Genomic DNA, 17462 nt, shown 5'->3' with positions numbered 1-17462 from the left:
ATGAATGAGTATTATAAGACTTGCAAAGCACAGAGATCCATCGAGATTAATAGAAAAGCTTTGTGCTGTGGCCCACTTGTGTTAGTGTGTGTGTGTGCGTGTGTGTGCGTGCGTGCGTGCATGTGTGTGTTTGAGAGAGAGAGATAGAGAGAGAGAGAGAGAAAGAGAGAGAGGGGATAGAGTTAGTGTGTATAAAATGAAAAGATTAGTTGTAGCATGTAGGCCACAAGTCACGTCAACTCATCACCATGGACACACACAAACACACACGCACACACAGACACACACACACTCACACACACACACACACAAACACACGTTCTTCTTGTGCCACTCTGGCCCTGGTGCTGCCAGCTGGGAGGTCTGTGGATGTGACAGCCATTGTGAGAAGTTGTGTGCATACTGCTGTTGTCGTCCTCTGATGCTCAGACCCCATATCTTTGAATTTTCACCTGATCTGATTTGTTTCTCCATTTTTATTATTCCAGTGTTAGTTAAATTAATTTATTTATGAATCATCAGAGACGTATCTACCCTCTTCATTCATGGACATATGTGTTAGTGATAAAGATATTGTTTTTTGTTTTTTGTGTGTGTGTGTGTGTGTGTGTGTGTGTCTGCGATCATTTGTGTGTTGAGGTCTCAGGTGTGGCTTATAGAAGGGCAGCAGGGCAGATGTTGTCGAGTTCCTACAGAGCAGCACCTCTTCTCAAGTCAGGATGGCTCTGCACGCATGAGCTGCTGCCACTCATTTGCATATCAGCTGCAGACTGGAGAAAAGTCCAGAGCAGGGTGGAGCTATTGAAATACTTCAGATGCAGAGTGACAGAGATCGAAGGTGTACCTGTTTAAAACAAGGTCTTTACAGACTAAGTGGGGGGGGGCATGTGTAGAAAAAACCTGGATGCCATCTGATTGGTGAGGCAAGGAAAATAGGTACGCTTATGTAACGCTGGGTCCTGTGAAACTAAAGAAGTGACACTCCGTCCAAGAAGCTTTCCAAGGCCTTTTCACTGCTTTCTGTCTCTTGTTTCTGCTGTCTGCTGAAACTAAAGGAATACTGCGGGTTGTGAAGGGATAATATGGCGGCAAATTCAGAAATGACCGGTGATACAGAGGTATGAGCTTGTTGCTTTCCTTCTGGCTGACTCTACAATTAAGACTGTGTGTCTGTTTGTGTTACTCGCTCTCTATTTTTGCCTAACCTTCCAACATAGTCATCTGTGGCTGCACGTTTCCGCTGCACATACACAGAGTTGTATGTGCAGTTTAGATTATCCTCATGAAGCCACACACACAAGCTGGACCATTCACATGAATGCATGTGACCAGGCTTTGTGCTCCAATATGATTTTGCACAAGTAATGACAATTTTCTGCTAAGCTACTGAAAGAATTTAGAATATCTGTTTTCCACATGACTGGAGAACACAGTGGAGAGCTTTTCCCTGCTGTCAGTTTGCAAGATGTTAAAACACGCAAGTATTGATTAAGTGCGACAGCTTAATGCATTGAGTGTGGTGTGAGTGTCTGCCTGCATGCAACTTTAGGGTACTGGCCTCTTTTAACTTTCTTTGACTTACATACGTTGGTAAAGCAGACAGAAACGTAACTCTTAATTGTGTTTTATATGTTGGAGTTTTGGACAGGGGTAAATTTGCATGAGCTCTATAGTTATGGGAGTGTGTGTGTGTGTGTGTGTGTGTGGGTGTCTGGGGGGGGGGTCTATTTCTGTCTCTCTCTCTCCCTGTACTGAGCCAGCATCACACAGAGCCCTGCTATAACTATCCAAACAACCACAGCATTCACACAGAGCGCACATGGCTCACTTCACCACCTGCTACTGGCCTCGCCACAAGGGAAAACCTCACTGGTATTCAGACTGTGCGTTCCATAACATTCACTTTTTAAGGAGGAGTAAACATAGAGCATTGTTTCTGGAGTGAATGGCCACATTTATATTAATGCTTTTTCTTGAAAAACTAGAATTCAAGAGGAGCTTAAGATCACCGTGTGTATAAAGTGGTAAAAGCAACCCGTGGTCTTCAACACTTGACCAGCAGTTACAGTTAAGTAAACATTCCTGCCAACAAGGGTGAAGTCTGCCAAGAAAAAATAATTTAGAATTCATTGAATAATGGCGTAGTAATTATTGTAGCTGGATTATAAATGACTCTGTCAAAAGCATTTCCTCTGGAGCTGAAATCTCTTTTCATCATAGAGGGTCAATAACAACATACTGTATGGTTTCTTTATGACTTTTGGTTGCATCTGATTGCATTTCCCATGTCATACAGGGAGTATTTGAAGTGGGCTTTCCCCTGAGAGCTGTGTTTCATGCAACAAATCATCATCCATCAGCGTTGTGGCAGCCAAACCCACTACCATGCTCCAACAGTAACAAAGCAGCTTAGTCAACCACACAACTTGCTTATGTTGAACTGGGTTTCATGTCCTTCAATTGTTTTTCAGGGACTGTACAGGCTACAGATACAGATAGATAGATAGATAGATAGATAGATAGATAGATAGATAGATAGATAGATAGATAGATAGATAGATAGATAGATAGATAGATAGATAGATAGATACTTTATTCATTGAAGATTGTAGTCCCATCATAAAATATGTCTCTCTGAACTCAAGAGGTTATCTTTCTTACAGTGGTCTCCTTGACTGAAGGACTGCAGAGGACATTATTTGTTTTTGTTATTGTGCAGCAACCTGCCATTTGCCTCTCAGAGTGCTTATTAAATTTCATTAAAATGATTGGAAGCATTGGTCTGGACTGTATATGCAATAAACTAATTGTATATGCAATTTGTGGTCAAATTGATGCTTTAGACCCACTTTACTTATTTTACACAACAAACAGGACATTCCAGGCCAACATATCCTCGAGAGAGGGGATCTTAGATTAGGCACAAACTGGAGGTCAGAATGAAAGTCCGTTCAGAGGCATCAACACACAAGTGCATTTTTATCAGTATTGCAGGAAATGCCACAGAAACAGCTATTGACAAAGTAAGATATGATGTCATTACCAAAGGCTTAATGTTCCTGTCCACATACCATTGTTTAATTTCCCCCCTCTCATTTATCTGGCTATGTAGAAACTGTGAATGAATTTTTATGTAATGTGAAGAAGTCTTTAAAGCCAAGTGGGCTTGAGTTGTTCTATTGTATATGAAGGCTTATTAGTAGTAGTTCCTGAGCCTCTGTGTTTTTGAGGCATTTCCCGCCATGTGTCTCACTCAGGGGCCTCAGCTGTGTCATGCCACTATTGGACCTGAACTAGCCTCACTGTGGTTTCACCTGGACGGAGGCTCACTTATTCAGTTTTTTCACTGGAAAGCTCTGAGTGGCATCACTGATGATGAAGTTTACTGATTGATTCAGTATATCACTCATGATGAACTGACCCTTAAGAGGAACTGAAATGTCACTTGGGCCAATTATGGAAATTATAATTGGCTGAGATCTCAGCTGAGACTTGTTCCAGTGGGAGCCTCTGTGTGGTAGTCTAATGAGAAATGTGTGAAATTAATGTCAGAGCCCATTAGGTTTTATTCTAGTTATAGAAGATTGTTTTCACATCATCTAATTAATATTGCATAATGAGGGAACATTTCTGTAAATCCTACAGTTAGGGAAAGAGGTCAGAGTGTTTGGATGCTCTTTCCAAACTTTTTGACTTACCTGCAGGTGTATGTTCTTTTTTTGACAGGAATAATGTTTGGATCTGTTATTGAGCATGGTACAGCTTTTCTGTCCAGTCAGTCATATGTTCATGAGCATATTGATTTATCTGTTACACACACGGTAGCCTGACTTTGGTTTTCTGTTGGCTGTGGTCATGCTACTCAGCTTGAACAGGCTGACATATGAGAAATACCTGCCAATGAGACTTGTCAGAGGGAGCTCTTGCAGATCTCAGTATGTTATTAAAACTGTTGGGCAGGGCACGGACAGAAACAGTTGCCAATATTCAAACATCCTGCATTTAGCACTTTCTTAAGCCATCAGTCTATCCTGCACACTGTACATAATTCAAGTTTCTGGTCATTTTTGAAGAGTCAGACTTCCACCTGGATTGCAGTGGATCTTTGGAAAACTGGAGTCAAGGGAGTGACGCAAAAGAGCAATTGAGTGGGATTAAATTCACGCCAAGGATCAAGTATTATTGCCTCTATGTGACAGCAGAAACTCAGACGGCTTAATAAAGTTAGGATCTGGACTAATGGAAATATTTGCATGTGGAAACAGCACACACAGTAAAATCAGATAAATTCTCTCTTCTTTATTGAACCTCTAAGATTACTTAAGTGTAATAATTCTCCTGTATCGCTTTTCCTGAAGGAGGGAATAGGAAGACAAATGTCAAACCCTGAGCTTTTCATACTTCACACAGCTGTGTTCCAGGAACACCAAGCAGCTCTGATTGGACAGTCTGTCCCACTGAAAAGCATGATGTCATCAAACTCCTCTCCATAACAAACATCTTTGTTCTTGAGCTGTGTTAATCTCTGTTCATCTTGTGCATCTGCTTTCTTGTGAGATTAATTACAGCTCCTCTATGTTTTTCTTCCATCTGACTCAAACTGATTAAATGTAGAGCTCAAGAGTAGAAGTGCAACGATTAGTCAATCAATCACTTTGTAAATCAACAGGAAATTTACTGTCAATTATTTAATTTTAATCGAATAAACATTTTAGTCATTTTTAAGCAAAAATGACAAACAAATGTGAGAATTTGATGCTTCTTCTTGTCATACACGATAATAAGTGAATATGTTATAACAGACGTTTTTTACTATTGTGTGGCATTTTATAGACAAAACAATTAATCAACTAATTGCAAGAATAATCATAAGATTGATTAACAATTAATGAAAATAATCATTAGTTGCAGCCCTAATTAAGAGAATATTTATGTTTGTGGCCATTTGTGCAACCAGGCGGCCATATAGAAAAGAGAGATCCCATTTACAATGACATAGTTTCCCTGTTGTATTCCCTTAAAGTCTTTACAGCTGTAACTGTATTTTTTTTTTTCCCTAATACTTTAATATCAAGAATAATTACATCATGGCCTGATCTGGCCTGGCTAGTTCAGTGGGAGAGGAAAAAGTTGAACCTTGTTCCAGTTTTGACTTTGTCTCTATGTTTTTCAAAGCTGCTTTAGAGTGCTTATTGGAAAGTGAATCTGTTACCTGCACAGAGTAATGCCTGCCTCATCACTTAGATTTAAAGACAGTGTTACCAGATAGTATGTGCGGCTTAGAGAGGAAAACTGTGACCCAGCTCTAAAGCTAGGGTCATGTTCAGGAATGCTTAGGTAAGTGGGTGGACTTCTGACGTTGATGAAAAGCATAGGCACTCCTCATTTGATGAAAACAATGGAGATGTAAATGTAAGTTTTAAGTTTGTAATGCGCACACAAAAAATAAAGGAGGAGAAATATTGTAAGGCAGTGTCATATCTTGTGAGGCTGTTAGAGTCGTGGTGTTTGTCTGTGTGTGTGCGTGTGTCTGGGAGGGGGATGTCTTGAAAAGACAAACACCCTGTAGAGTAGTTCGTTAAAATTTTGGAGCAACTTGCTGCATATATTTGCATATGAATCAGGAAATCTCTTTAATGCTTAATGTGGTATGAGACAGATATGCTGGCATATAAATAGTTTATAATTAATTCACTTATTAACTTAATTAGAGAACTCATTAGCATACCAGGTTATGTTTAATATATTATTTGTAATTATGAGCAGCTCAAGAGGCTCATCTAACAGTTTGGTGGGTACACAGGTTACACAGTTTGTTCTTTTCTGTTATATTACTACTGTACCTGTAGTATTTGCTTTGTTGGAGCATCAGTGTTTCAGTTTTTTGTTGTATGTATGAGCTGAAATGAGTAGTCGTGAAATCCATTAGTCAAATGACACAAAATATTTTCACAACAACTTTGATTTCTTGTTTAAATTATTTTTTCAAAATAAAATGCCACATATTCTGCTATCATGGATTTGAAATGTTTTATTTAAAGTTTTAAGTAGAATCAGCATTTGGAGGCTGTACTTTGTGTTTGGGTCGGTGTGTAGCCTGTGAGCGGTTACGTGTAGCTCATCAATGCTGCTGATCAGTTCCCCGGGGCACTGACTGGCTCGATGGGGCTGAAGGACACTGTGTCCTCTGGGACAGAGACGTATAAATGCTGGAGCCTCTGGTCTCTGCTTCCTGCTGCCTGCTGGAGTGGGCATGAAGAGCAGTTTACACAGAGGCAAGAAGAAGAGACCTTACACTCTGGTAAAAGGTACCACAGGTGAGGCATTGCAAGAGAGGAGGTGAGGCCCTGCATGGAGGGATGGTGAGCATGGTTGTGTTGCAACTTTTATGATCCACTTTTCTGAGGAAGAATTGGTTTGTGCTTTGATGTTGTTTCTGTAATAGTGTGAGTTTTGATTTTACTGAGAGATTACAGCTGATATTGCTAAAAGTCTGTTTTAATGCACCAAAATTTAGGGGGAAAAAGTAAGAAACTGAATGATAAACTTTCGTGTGTTTCTGCTCCAAAGCTGTCAGAGCTTTGCGATCGACTATATATTCTATGTAGGTCATAGGATCCACCATGTGGGACATTGATCTCAGTGCTTTGGTTGTAGCACAGGAAAGCAGGTCACTGTTTTCCTAAACTGTGAAATTATCAATTTCTTCTCTGCCCTGAAGCTCTGAATACAGCATAATTAAAACTGTAGACCATGGATGGAGGGCAAAGAAAACCACGAAGTGATGACAGAAAATATTTTTTTACGATTACGAGAGAAGCTTTTTAACAGTAATAGAAGGATATGAAACTTGCATCAGGTTTCTAGTGGTCTCCAGTAAAGATAACATGTAAGGGAATAAGAGCTAAATGAATTCTCTTTAGACAGACGTTTGTATCAGTGAGTTTTACTTTGTTTTTCAAATGTTCATGAAACTTTGAATGATTCTCTGCATTATGCAGCTAGGCCATTTAGTCTTATCTGCTGGCACTGGCATCGGCTGGAGTGGAGCATTTTGTTGGTGCCTGAATCACTGACTAGGATGGTATCAGAGGAACTAATAACTTTAGGCAGTGCTGTAACGGCAGGAGGCCAGGTTGGACTGCGGAAACAACTGCCCTCAAAATGCCATTATGCATCCGTCAATCATCTTACTGGTTATTCAACAAAGCACTCGTCTTATCTGCTCTGCAATCATACCATTTCCTGTGTGCACATGGTATGTTGTTTCATATGTCCTTGCTTTGCCTTTGTTTAATCATTTAATACTTGTTCAATCTTCCTTCTTGTCTTCATGTGTCTCGCCTGAACACATTCACTCCTCCTGTCATACTGCTCCTGGCTCCTGAACTTCATGCACCTAATTTCCTCATGGTGGACTTTCTGGGGGTCCTTCTCCCTTCTTGCCCCCCCCCCCCCTTTTTTTTTCTTCCTTACCCTCATGAATCTCTCCTCATGCATCCTCCCTTCTGGTTGGAGATTGCAGAGTGCACTATTGCCCCAGTTGCAATGGAGGACAGTGACCATGAGGCTCACTCTTCATCAGATGAGCAGGACTCCTGCCCTGCTTCCCCTAATCACAGCAGGAACCATGATGCTGAACAGGTACTGGTGACACCCACCAAAACTCCTAAACTCTCCATTTTACTCTCCGTCTATAAAACCATGCTACTCTTAACCCTCAGCTCATGTATAGTGCATAAACATAACGTGAGTGCAGAGTCACAGTAAGGCCCTACAGCTGAATTTAAATGGCCTCATTGCTTTCTGAGGGTCACTGCATTATTTATCTTTGTACTCGACTAGCCGGGAGACTTACTGTATGTCTGTGGGACTTGGAGAGCTGTGGTAACTGGAGTATGCACAGCAGCTTACACTTCAGCTGTGTATCCTCTTACAGGAAAAGCTTTACTTTGTTATTTTTTATTTTGACATCTTAGTGTGTATTACGCCTGGAAATCTGGGAATGAAGAATAAAATATGTACCTAATGACTGATATTGTCGTCAAATAACAACCATAAAGACAGTGTTTTGCCTCACATAGGCCCTGCAAAATTTATGAAGTGGTCAGAGATGTAGGAAAAATTGATGGCACATTACTCTCTGCTTCCAGAAATGTAGAATTAAATTTATGCCTAAGTATTAAGGCTCATTGAATATTATTTTCGCAGAAATGCAACAACATACAAACCCACTGAGATAGATGCCTGGTGTTATCGTTCACCATCCTCATTAAAAATGATAGAAAGTGATTAAGCAGTTTTCTTACCTTTTGTCTGTATTTTGTCTTTATCTTGTCCGTCAGACAATGATAGACAAGAAGCATCTTTTCAAATCAATATTTTGCTAAAGTGCAATACTGAGATTATATTTTAACTTTATGTTAGCAAAACAGCATCTTCTCTGACACTTTAAGTGGGCACTTTATTTTTGTCAGACTTCAACATTGTAATTCATTTTGCCTCAGTAATATTTTTTCATTAGTCTGTGTCTCCTCTATAAACTTTAAAACCAAAAATTATTTTCCGTCACTATAAAATGTTACAATCGTTTCTAAAAGTGTGCATTTTCTGCTCCCTGGATCTCTATCCCTTCCTTTCTACATCGTCTCTGTACCTTTCCTCTTCCCTCTACCTATCTTTGCATCTCCACCCTCTATTTTTTTTCCAACATGTTCTCCTCACCGTCTCATCCACCCGCTTCAACCATGACGTCTCTCTAGCATTCAAGCCATTCTGATGACTCAGAGGTGGAGAACATTATGCAAGACTCTCACCACCAAGGAGGGCATGACCATGACCACAAGCCCCACCATCACCATCACCATCATGACCCTGAGCCTCATGATGCAGACAGGGAAGCTGAGGGCGAAGACCACTCCCACACTCCATCTTATTTGCAGCCCCCTGTGGCGGGTAGGGTGCAGTCAGATTCAGGTTCAGACCCCAGTTTGCCGCAGAGCAGAAGTGTGGAGTTTGACTTGCCGCCCCCCATCAGTCCATCCAGGCCCAAGAGCCCCTGGGGTCGATTTGACCCTTACAGCAATAATGAGGTAACACAAGGGGGTCCAGCCAAGAAACCCAGAGGATGAACAGGATCTGTGTAGTTTAGTTCGACTTTCAAGTCAAAGCTGGCTATGTGTTGTTATGTGCTGAACAGTTCATCTTCAGACTGATGGATGCAATTCATAGTATGTGACAGAGCTTGTGCGAGATTGTGCAAAATCTAAAATAATGTTGCTTTATGTAGTTTTCTTTCTTTTAAAGTTGATTTTGCTGATGTTTCTTCTGGTGAAACAGGTTGTATTTGATACTCTGAGATGGTAGCATTGCTTTTTGCTCTTGTTGGGTTGTTGACTTTATTTAGGTGTCTACTTGTGGGAAAGTGAATGGGACAACCAAATTTTTGGAGTTGTTGATAACCGCGTTGAACATTTTTTTTACACAGTCATATGTACATGCTAAGGTGTGTTTTTATCGTTGTCTGCATTTTTAGGACCAGGACAAGGAATATGTTGGTTTTGCAACATTGCCAAACCAGGTGCATCGCAAGTCAGTCAAGAAAGGATTTGACTTCACACTCATGGTGGCAGGTAAATCCTTGTCTGCACATTAGCAGAAATTTGATCCTAAGCCGAGCCTTCAACTTTCAAAAGTGCTAAACACACAGTCCTAACCTGACTCCTTTTGTCTTTGTTGTTCTTTGTTTGAAGGGGAGTCTGGCCTGGGAAAGTCCACTCTGGTCAACAGTCTGTTTCTTACAGATCTTTACAAAGATAGGAAGCTGCTCAATGCTGAAGGTGAGGAAGCTTCAGCTTTTGATACAAATTTTTCCTGTAAATATTTGTTCTACAATATATCGTGGCTCATATTAAAAGCAGTGGTCTGTTTGTGTCTGTCCTCTAGAGCGAATCACACAAACAGTAGAAATCACCAAACACACAGTGGATATAGAAGAGAAAGGTGTTAAACTAAAGCTCACCATTGTGGACACCCCTGGGTTTGGGGATGCTGTGAACAACACTGAATGGTACATGTCAAATATCTTCAATGAATAACATGGCCTCAATCTAAATTAACCTATGAGTACAGCTGTATAACCTCATTTGAACTCTGCTGTAGTTAAAAAAAGTCATGTGCAATAGTGCAGCTGTTGCCTCAGCGACTGAATGTCCCTGTGTATGTTTCTGCTGTAGCTGGAAGTCAGTGGCTGACTACATCGACCAGCAGTTCGAGCAGTACTTCAGGGACGAGAGTGGCCTCAATCGCAAGAACATCCAGGACAACCGCGTACACTGCTGCCTCTATTTCATCTCACCCTTTGGTCATGGGTATGACAAAGCTGTATTGCTCCTCCAGGGATTAGTTAGCCCTCCCTCTCTTTTAATGGGGAAAATTAACCCCTTTACCACAGTATGACATTTTCGGTGCTGGTATTTACATCATAATCAGACTCCAGCTAAGAATGAGGAGAAGCTAATGTTTCCATTACCTTCACTTTCCCTTAAAAAAACATACATCAGAGCTGCTTGCATGTGTATTCACATCCTTTGTCCTAAGAACACACATCAACTTGAGTAATTGAGATTTACTGTAAATATCTAGTGTTTACTTGCAGTGCGTTGAGCCCCATAAATTGTTAATGCAGCGGGCTCTTGCCCCAGAGTAGAGCAGATCGCTGCTGCCTTCAGGTGAATTTACATCTGGTGCAGCGCTTTTCCTCTAATCAAATGTTTGTGCTGAGTGCTGATGTGGTACTTTTCAGCGCATTTATGCACATGCACTGTTCCACATTACTGCGCTCATTAAGCAAGTAATATGCCATAAACCTCGAGTAATGCTGCAGTGCAATTTTCAAAGTCACAGTGATGGAGAAACTGCTCCCTCTGTTGATAAGCCTCAGTGATTACTCATCACATACCACAGTGAGAGGTCACTCAGAGAGCAAACCTCTTCCACCACCGATCAATCATCCAATTTGCCAAAGACATTGCGTTATTGCCTAAAAATTTATGGCAAATCAGTGTCTTCACATTATCAAGATACAATTAGAAATCGAGTCTAAATGAATTCACAGTTGGTTCAAAATGAGGCTAAAAACAAATGTCAAAACGACAAAAAGTCACATCTGGATGACTATCGGGAAAACGTCCAATGACTGTCCATCAGCATTTATGGAATTGTCTATGAACTAAATAAATGGTTGAAAAATATCACCTCATATTAAAAAATTGTTAATTTCTTACATATAGAGAGTATTGTGTATCATTATGTATGTGTTGTGTGTCATCTAGCCTTCGGCCTTTGGATGTGGAATTTATGAAAGCTCTCCATGAGAAGGTTAACATCGTCCCTGTTCTGGCCAAAGCCGACACACTCACCCCGAGTGAGGTGAAGAAAAAGAAAATCAAGGTAAGACAGATCTCAATCAATAAACTGTTGATCTGTACTTGTGTTTCATCCCATTATTGAAACTGCAATTACACAGCAGAGATGCATTTGTTTCTTCATGAAAGAAGTCTTCACACGTGTCATCACTGATCATATTACTCACACTTTTACATTGGAAACATAATTTCACTCTGTACTCTCTCCTGCCTATGTTTCCATGCAGATCAGAGAGGAGATTGAGCAATATGGTATCAAGATATACCAGTTCCCTGACTGTGACTCTGACGAAGACGAGGAATTCAAGCAGCAGGACCTCGAGCTGAAGGTAGAGTCAAAGCACGGGGGGCACAGCATCAAATGAAAACATCTGAAAACTGGATGCTCACACGATAACAAACAACAACAAATGAAAAACAGGATTTCAGTTTTTAGACACAAAACTATGTTATTGTCCTAATCATGTTAATTTGAATTTACAGACCATATAATACATGACCTTGATCGTCACTCCACTACTGACTTCTTCTGACCTTGAGTAGCCTCTGATAAAAGCATTGTGTTAAAAAATGGGAATAAGAGATAGAAAAAATAATGGTAAGGTTTGAAAATGAAGTAAGTCAGTGTTTAATGTTAAAGAGTTGGAGGTTAAAAAAATATCAATTATTACTCCAAATGACATTAAACAGAGATCAGGAAGAAAAGGAAAGATGTTCTAGAGAACAGGACAAAGGCACTGAGGAGGCAAGTGTGGAAAGAAAAAACAAAACGTCATGAACACATCTGCACTGCACCACTCAGTACTGCACCAGTCGACTCATCTACACCCTCCGCTGCCAGATATTTTTGAAACACCTTTTTTAATTTTATGACCCTCTCTGTTCTCCCCAAAAGGAAAGCATTCCCTTTGCAGTAATTGGCAGCAACACAGTAGTGGAGGCCAAAGGGAAAAGGGTGCGGGGCCGTCTGTATCCCTGGGGCATCGTAGAAGGTAAACCCATTCTCCAAGTCCATCGCAAGTTAAGGTTTGATTTGTAGGAAGAGAATATAAAAAAACATTATCAAGATCATTTGTAGCATCTTAAGCCTTTAGAGACACTGCATACGTTTTTGTATAGCTGCTAATGACAATGGCAGTGATTTAGCATTTGGAGTTTTTGAAGAACACTCAATATATTGCTGAAATTGACCTTCACACTGTTGTTTACAGTGGAGAACTCGGCACACTGTGATTTCGTGAAGCTGAGGAACATGCTCGTTCGCACACACATGCAAGATCTCAAGGACGTGACACGGGAGACCCACTACGAGAACTACAGAGCCCAGTGTATCCAGAGCATGACCCGCATGGTCGTGAAGGAACGTAACCGCAAGTATGCTCACACTGAAGCAGAGGACACACATGGAAACACAGAACTACACTCTCTTTTATTTTGGTGGATTTCACACACAGATTTGAAGTGTAGAAGAATTCAATATTAAACGCCAAGATAAAGATAGAGATAATAAAATAATATTTTTGTAGAGAAGGTAGTGATTTTAATTAAACGATAGGTTTTATTTCTTAAACAAGTAATCATTACTTGTTTAATTCACAGCCTTGCATTAATCAGATATTTATCCTTGCTTTTCCATGCATTTAATGGCTAAGGGTTTATCCTATATTTATCCACACAGGCACACACAAGCTCCTGATGTTTTTTGGTGTATTGTGTTAGAGGTTTGTCAACAGCATTAGTTAGACAGACTTCAGCAGCTGATTACACATCACTTGGTGCCTAAAGGCAGATTTTAGTTACCTTACATGTTGTGTGTGCAGATTATAGTTTTGATGCTTGTGATGATTGTGATCAGTAGAGTTTCAGCCTTGAAAATAAATTGAAATAAACATGAAAAATTAAAATCAAAAACTGACTGTAAATATTAAATGTTGAACTCTACACTGTGTATCTCTCTGCAGTAAACTAACCAGGGAGAGTGGTACAGACTTCCCAATCCCCGTGGTGCCTGGAGTGACGGACAGTGAGACAGAAAAGCTCATCCGAGAGAAAGATGAGGAGGTACGGCACGCAGACCATGAACTGGAGTCACACCAGCACCACCATGGTCACAACCACAAGTCTGAACACAGTTTTGACCAGCATGGGCACTCAGACGCTCATCCTAAGCCAGAGACACACTTAGATCAGGCAGAAGATGAAGCTCTCTGAGTGTCTTTAACTCACATATTTTATTTAAATATAATCTTTCTATGATGCACACTCATGTCATGTTTTCTGAAGCTGACAATGAGTAGCCTCAAAAACATGAATTGGTGTAATTATACATTCAAATCTCTTCTCTCCCTGTCCTCCCAAGTCCTCTGGACCTTTGAACTCAGGGTAGGAAAAGAGTTTGCCACAGGAACTTAAAGCATAATTACTTCTATTTTATATGTGCTCCACCTTCTAGCAGCTGTGCACTTAAGGTTACATCCTGGCAACCTCTAATTTTGCACAACACTGAATATGTTGAATATGTTCCTTTATACTCATCATAAAATGAGACCTTTACCCAGGGAGCAGGAGCCAGTGGAGGTTTTAATCCATAGAGGTCATCATATGTAGAACATTGCCAGGTTTTTCAACTTTTGGGCAGTTTCTATAGCCCCAGATTTTACCTTGAGCTGAGAAAAATTATAATCCCACCTTTGAAAGAGTTAGAACTGCTTTTAGCCCTGGGTTAATAAACTTGTTCCATGGTTGGTTCAACACTCCCAGTGCAGTGCAAACACCTAAGGAAAGAATTCAACAATTATTTTCAGTACCCCAGTAATTATATTCATGGTCTAAATAAAAACAGTATGAAATATGATATAATTGTTTCTTTGGCAGAAAAATAAGAAGATTAGGTTTTGGTTAGAAGGAATACTCTTAGGGGAAATGTTATTAGTTGAGATATTATTCCTTTCATGTTCCTAATATTTTAATTCTTCACATACATTATGACCCCAGTCACTGTGATTATTTTCCAGTTAGGTAACTGAAGCAGACATACATCATTGTACATGGTGTTAATGTTTCTTTCAAGTTCTTTCCCTCTTCCCTATTTAAATCATTTATTTTGTCAAATAAAGAGATCATTTGTCCTCAGTTGTTTTTTTTGTTTTATTTGGGGTTTTTCTAACCAATATTACTGAATTATTACTGTAACGTCATACTATCTCAGTCTGTTGGGAATGTGGAAATGGATGTTATAGTCAGCCCATATAATGTACTGCACAAGTACAATCACAGCACAGTACAATCGCTAACAACTGAAACTGACAATCAAATTATTGTGTTGTGTTGCTTAACTTTTGCCAGTTTCCAGCAAATCCACAACAACTATATGAATTTGACTTTTCACAGAAAATAATACAAAATCTGCTAACTGATATGAGTATATTTTAATATCCTGAAATGCAGCTTTTATAATATTAAATATTTTGTAGTGTAGGTGAAGAGGAACCAGAGGTTCCCTGCCATCTGCCAGCACAGGTCACGTGATCTGGAAAGAACAGACTCATCTCCTGAGTGTTATTGATTTGTTGTCTGTGCAGTCATGTGTAAATAATTAGCTTGTATAAAAGACTGCACAGCCTGTTGACATGTTCAGACTTCGTACTGCCAGAAATGTAATAGTGGATGTGTAAAATAATAGATGTGTCACATCAAACTGTGGTACTAACACTCATCTCATCTCTTCTCACAGTTGCGACGGATGCAGGAGATGCTCCAGAGGATCCAGGATCAAATGCACACTCAGAAAGACACATATTAAATCAGTACACCAGTCAAAGGTGTACATGTCTCTCGTTCACTGGGATTAAAAGAAACACACACCCAGGAAACCTTTATTCCTCTCTAGAACATTGACATCCCTACATGTCCACCCAACCACCACTCAACCTCATCAGCAGCACATTACACATGGATCAGGGACCTGCGAGGAGGTAGTAAGATGATCTGACATTTGCAGTTTAATGACTCCCTTTATCCTCTCCAGAATCTCTGACATTAATGGCACCACTGCTGCAAAGCACTCAACCCGCCTCCTCTTCACTGTTCTGTTCTGTTCTGTCAAAAATATTTTAAAAAATGGACAGGTTTGATGTTTGCTTGGATAAATCTGTCTCTAGTTTGAGGGTTAGTTCACATATCTGAACTTTATTTAGCCACATGATCACAGGGTTGTTGTTTTATTTTATTTTTTTACATAAGGTGTTTATGAGGTTTACATCTAAGTACTGGTGACCTGCTCAGATTTTTTATAAGCACGCTTTTCTGGTGCAAGTGTTTATTTTTATTATCCTTATAGGCCAAAATGCATATATACTGTCATAATTTAATTTTCTATATTACACTCATAAACATTTTTTCTACTGTTTTTCATCTTTTACTGAACGTGTTCCTGGTTTTATTTAACTACTCCTTACAACACTGTTCAACATTATGTATGAAAATTTGTTTTATGTAGAGGTTCCTCTTGGTTAATTTGGTCAAATCTTTACACAATGATTTTTTTAATTTAAATTTTGTTTGATTAGTGTCTGCATGTTTATCATAGTTGCCACCTCCGCTGCCTGAGGGCATGGATGTAAGCAGCTCTGCTCAACGTCAGCCAGTCTTAACTCACATTAGAAACCACTGCTTACTGATTTCCATATAAACATTTAAAATAATACAACTTTTTAAATGACGAGAAGACCTTTATTATTTGGAGAATTCCCCAAAGCAGAGTTGTTTCAGAATCACTTCATCTCATACGTGGCTGTATCATGACAGAACCATCAAGAGGTCACATGTGAGAGCTGATGACACCTGTTATGGTCAGAGATGATAAGACAAGACCTTTGTTTTGCATGAACTGAGCTGTCCAAGGGAAGGGTTGCATTAGAGGCCATGCAGTCTATTTATTTTTGCATGTGTTTTATAAAGGTTACTCAGATTGCAGATCAATGTAGTAACCATAAGGTTATTTATGGGCAATGAAAATATGTAGCCTCTCAACTGTCACGGGAAATAAATTGAGATGAGTTGTATTTTTTGGGGGGTTTTTTTGTTTTTTTTTTGTTACAATTTCCTCACTTGAAGGGAACTCATATGTTGGACATGTGCTAACCTTAACGTTTATCTTATAACCAAGGCCAACAATGGCAAACTTAATTGTCCTAAATTTTCCTTTTCAAAGTGTGAGTTTTGTTTTGCATTGATTGGAATAACTTATCAAAGCCAAGAGCAATGATCAGAATTAGTGAATGAACTTGACTCTTTTGCTAATTGTTTTCATGTTGCAAGTACAAACCTTATTTTTTTGGAAACGAGATGACTCTGCTGTGTCATGTGACCTTTGTTTTTAAAAAAAAAAAAAAAAAAAACATTCCTTGAGCTTCTGTCCTAGAGTCAGGTATTTCTTTTTCTTCCTCTTTTCTTAATTTGTTTGTTTTATATTAAATTTGTCTTTTGTTATTCTACTTTTTGGAGTATATTTATGTAATAAATTTATAAATGAAATGCAGATGGAGAGGACAATATGTACAAATTCTAATATTGTAATAAAATATGAATATAATTTCATGTCTCCATCACACATCGGGTTTTGCTTTATTTAGTGAAAACAAAAGAAGAACTGAATGCTATGACTTGATTTTAATAAATGAGTTTTTAAGCTGTCACAAAATTTAATCAACTAATCCTGAATTAGATTTTCATCAGTTCAAACAATGGATTACAGTTGTATGCAAACATCTGGGCACATGTGCAAATTACATTTGTTTGTTTTTTTTTATTAAAGTGAAAAGCTTCAGATTTTTCTTTTCATTCTTCACTGACTGGAGGATATTTGCATCCAGAATTTGCTGATATTTATTGGAGGCATTTCTTTCCTCTATCCATGCAATGTTTCCTGTGTCACTGGCTTCCACAAAACCCAAAAGCAATATATTTCCACCCTCATGCTTAGCACATAGTAACATAGCTTAACAGTTAACAAAGGAGGAATTAGTCAGCACTAAC

At 39.3% G+C, this 17462-nt stretch overlaps 1 protein-coding gene across 2 annotated transcripts; it reads left to right on the top strand.

Annotated features, from left to right (window-relative positions):
- Positions 1-807: 807 nt before the first annotated feature.
- Positions 808-17255, top strand: septin4b (septin 4b). 2 transcript variants are annotated; one of them, XM_056374584.1, is made up of 12 exons: positions 7480-7644; positions 8763-9092; positions 9536-9632; positions 9753-9839; positions 9946-10069; positions 10236-10370; positions 11334-11451; positions 11654-11755; positions 12322-12418; positions 12638-12800; positions 13388-13487; positions 15160-17255. In XM_056374584.1, exons 1-12 carry the CDS (start codon positions 7495-7497, stop codon positions 15226-15228), a joined length of 1572 nt encoding a protein of 523 aa, XP_056230559.1. In that variant the 5' UTR covers positions 7480-7494; the 3' UTR covers positions 15229-17255. The 2 variants fall into 2 exon arrangements, with proteins under 2 accessions (XP_056230557.1, XP_056230559.1); XM_056374582.1 differs by lacking the exons at positions 7480-7644; positions 8763-9092 and adding an exon at positions 808-1118.
- The last annotated feature ends 207 nt before the right edge of the window (positions 17256-17462 follow it).

This window comes from Seriola aureovittata, chromosome 4 (assembly GCF_021018895.1).
Source record: "Seriola aureovittata isolate HTS-2021-v1 ecotype China chromosome 4, ASM2101889v1, whole genome shotgun sequence".
In the NCBI taxonomy this organism is placed as follows: Eukaryota; Metazoa; Chordata; class Actinopteri; order Carangiformes; family Carangidae; genus Seriola; species Seriola aureovittata.
This window is presented reverse-complemented; position numbering and strand designations above follow the sequence as displayed.